This window comes from Arachis ipaensis, chromosome B08 (genome assembly GCF_000816755.2).
Source record: "Arachis ipaensis cultivar K30076 chromosome B08, Araip1.1, whole genome shotgun sequence".
NCBI lineage: Eukaryota > Viridiplantae > Streptophyta > Magnoliopsida > Fabales > Fabaceae > Arachis > Arachis ipaensis.
Window position 1 is genome coordinate 51,751,385 of NC_029792.2, and position 3,698 is coordinate 51,755,082.

The window sequence follows — 3,698 nt, forward strand, 5'->3', positions numbered from 1 at the left end:
AAATATTTAGATTTTTATAATATCCTGAATTTAAATCTATTTTATGATAGGTCATATCGAGGTCAAACCAAACTAAATACAGATCAAACTATAGGTTCTGACAGACCGGCTAGATTTCCAGTCCTATCGACAACCATTACGATATCATGTCGTGGGAGGCAAGTTATCGATAGCAGATCACATTAAAATGTTAAGACATTGAAAAATATTAAATTTTCTTTTAGAAATAATTTTTACTGACGACCAGACCATCGTAAAGTTTGGAGTGAACACCCAACCCGGTCCCTGTCCTTTTCCTCGATGGACATCACGGCCCTTGTCCAAAAAAAAGAGACATATCGATCCCTGTCCCATACTTTTGTGAGACTTCCCGGTCCTTCCGTCATCTCCCCTGACCAAAACAGACGAAACTGGCCTACGTGTCAGTTAACGTTGCTGAGTTGGAGGTTAATAGTCTGTTAAGTTCCACGTGGCCATTGAGAAATGGACAGGGGTCGATTTGTCCCCCTTTGGTGACCTAAAACTACGTCGTTTTAGTGGTCATTAACGTTGCGTTTTGATTGAATAAGGGAACGTGATGTTGGGGTTTCCATATAAGCCCATTGTGTTGCTCTGATAATTACCAGAAAACCCTAGTAGAGCAAGAGTCATCCCCTTGTAGTGATCATTGACCTGTTGAAGTTGGAGCGACGTGCTGACAGTGTTGCTGACAAAGTTGCTGACTGACCTCCACATATTGGTGTTGACGGCGCTGGGTTGAAGCTTGGACGGAGATTGCACGGCGTTTGCGACGTGCCAGGTTAGTGTGGTCCTTCCATTGCCTTTTCAAATGTGTGTTGTCATTTTCAGTAAGTCCCCCATACTTTGGCATGTACATTGTTTCTGTGGTCCAGGAAGAATAGAAATAGTAAACAATGTCAGTGAAGTTAGAAAATGAATTAGAGTTTCTAATTTAAAAGTGAAATTGAAATGGAGTCAAATTTAATTTGTATGCTAGTTTCTGCTTTAATGTATGCATTATGTTATACTACAGATGTCTGAATATTTTGCTGTTCCCGTGTTTCATCACGGGGGGAAGTTTGTGAGAGACAGTGGGGGATATATGAGTTATGTGGATGGTAAAGTGAAGAGGTTCCCACCAATGGATTTGGATTATGTGAATTTTTTTGATTTGGTTGTTTTATTTAAAGAGTTGGGTTATGTTGAGTATAAGGAGATGTATTGGTATGACATATTGGCCTCTGATATGGAAGCTGGGCTTCATTCCATTAAGGGTGATCATGAGATTAATGAGATGAGGGAGAACAAACTCAAGAACAGGAACTGTGAGGAGTTTTACATTTATTTTGACCATCCTGTAGATATGCCAGAGGTGGTAGGTGATGGCTTGGCAGGTGAAAATGTTGGTTTGAGTGATTCTTCATCAAGTTCTGATGACGGATATGAAAGTGCCGAGGATGAGGCATGGAAACCACCTCCAGCTGGTTATGAGGAGGACTCTGACACTAGTTCTGATGAGAGAGTGCTTAAGAAGAAGACAGATAAGAAGTCTACTCCAAAAAAAGTAGTAACACAAAACAAGAAGAAAGGTAATGACAAAGACATATCCCCTAGTAGTGCTAAGAGGGTGGCCTCAAGGAAGTATTCTGGTGTGAGGAGAAAGCATATCTTGAAGGATGGAAAGTCTAATGGTGGGAGCAAGGATAAAAGTGGGCCTCATGCAGCTGATGCAGGCCCAAGTAAGGATCAAAGTAGTGACCCTGTAGATGGTGGGCTACATTATGGATCCAACATTGACCCAAATAATTTAGAAAATGATAGTGACTATGAAAGGCCCTATGAATACGAAAGTGAAGCCTTCAACAGTCCAATTTCTAGTGATGATGAGGGGAGGACAGCATTTGACTCATATAATGAAGACACTGAGTATGGTGAAGTGGAGTTTAAGGTTGGACAGATGTTTCCTACAATGGATGTATTCAAACAAGCTCTGAAAGACTATTTTGTTTATGAAGGTAAGGATGTTATATACATTAAGAATGAGAAGCAAAGAGTAAGGGCTGCATGTGCTGGAGAATCTTGTCCGTGGTTGATATTGACTTCTTGGAATAGTGCCAATAGGTGCTATCAAGTGAAAACTCTATTTAATGAGCATAACTGTGGAAGGGACTTTGGAAGCAACTTAGCTGACAGGGCCTGGGTTACATCCAAATTGGTTAAGAGGCTTCTAACACAGTCTGATATGAAGCCGAAACAGGCTATGGAACACATGGTTGAGGAATACAATGTCCATGTTAGTACAAAGATGATTAGCAGGGCATTGAAAGCTGCACGGGAGGTTGTATTAGGCAATGAGAGAGCTCAGTATGGGAAAATTCGGGATTACCTGATGGAGTTACATAGAAGTAACCCTGGTTCAACAGCACTGATGGAGGTTATTCCTCAGCCTGAATCTCTCCCTCTATTTGATCGGTTGTACATATGCATGGAAGCCTGTAAGAAGGGGTTCAAAGAGGGGTGTAGGCCTTTAATTGGATTAGACGGATGCTTTTTAAAAGGGTATTATGGTGGACAACTGTTAAGTGCAGTGGGTCAAGATGCCAACAACCACTTTTATGTGGTGGCTTTTGCAGTGGTACCGAATGAGTGCAAGGACACTTGGAAGTGGTTCCTGACTCTGTTGGCTGAAGACTTGGGAGCTGTTGGGCAACATGGGTGGAACTTTATCTCAGATCAACAAAAGGTAATATGTATTGACTTAATTTTCATTTATATGTACTTTTATTGACTTAGATTCATTGTTAGAACTTCCAGTTTTTGAGTATGAATTGGATTGGACTGTATTGAGAACAGGGGCTGGAGTTGGCAATGAAGGAGGTCATGCCTAACGCACATCATAGGAATTGTGTACTTCACATTTGGAAGAACTTCATCAAACACTTCAAGGATCAGCAGACAAAGCAGCTTGTATGGGAATGTCTTGTCCTAGTTGAATAGCCTTTGTTATATGTATTTAACTCTTGTTCGTGTTGTTGTTATCATTGTTAGGAAAAAGCTAAGAAAGATAAGAAGAAACTACCAAAAGGAGAGAAAAAAACAACTGCTGTAGCTCCAGAAGGTACACCTCAAGAGATTCCTTTGTCACAAAATGCACCACAATCAGAGGAGGTAAAGTTATCTTGTTAATACTTTAAAGCTAATTACCTTTGCTTTCATAAATTATCTGGGACTATAACAAAAATTCTTTGTAGGTCCAGCATGCTACAAATCCAACCAACATTCAACAAGGGTCATCTGATGTAGTCTTCACAACTCAATCCAATCCAACCCTAAGGTTAAAGAACCTTGTTATCAGGCCCCCACCTCCACCAACACCCAACATGTCAAGTTTCATGCCCACACCCCCACCAGCACCAAGGCCTACACTCTGGTTCAAATCTCAACTAGGACAAGGTCCAGCACTTACGTGAGACTAAAAACGACCTCGTTTTTTATTTCTAGAGTGGGACAAAACGACCCCTTACCATTCCCTAATAGCAACGTTAATGACCACTAAAACGACGTAGTTTTAGGTCACCAAAGGGGGACAAATCGACCCCTGTCCATTTCTCAATGGCCACGTGGAACTTAACAGACTATTAACCTCCAACTCAGCAAAGTTAACTGACACGTAGGCAAGTTTCGTCTGTTTTGGTCAG

General features: G+C 41.1%; 1 protein-coding gene across 1 annotated transcript; it reads left to right on the top strand.

The window, feature by feature from the left end:
* On the top strand, positions 270-2,997 carry LOC110265303. Its single transcript, XM_021108236.1, has 3 exons — positions 270-799; positions 1,034-2,743; positions 2,854-2,997. Exons 2-3 carry the CDS (start codon positions 1,034-1,036, stop codon positions 2,995-2,997), a joined length of 1,854 nt encoding a protein of 617 aa, XP_020963895.1. The 5' UTR covers positions 270-799.

Bases quoted from the DNA above. Each gene is read 5' to 3' on its own strand.
- LOC110265303 (XM_021108236.1), top strand. From the start codon at position 1,034: ATGTCTGAATATTTTGCTGTTCCCGTGTTTCATCACGGGGGGAAGTTT. The intron at 2,744-2,853 runs GTAATATGTATT...TATTGAGAACAG, and splicing joins TTATCTCAGATCAACAAAAG to GGGCTGGAGTTGGCAATGAA.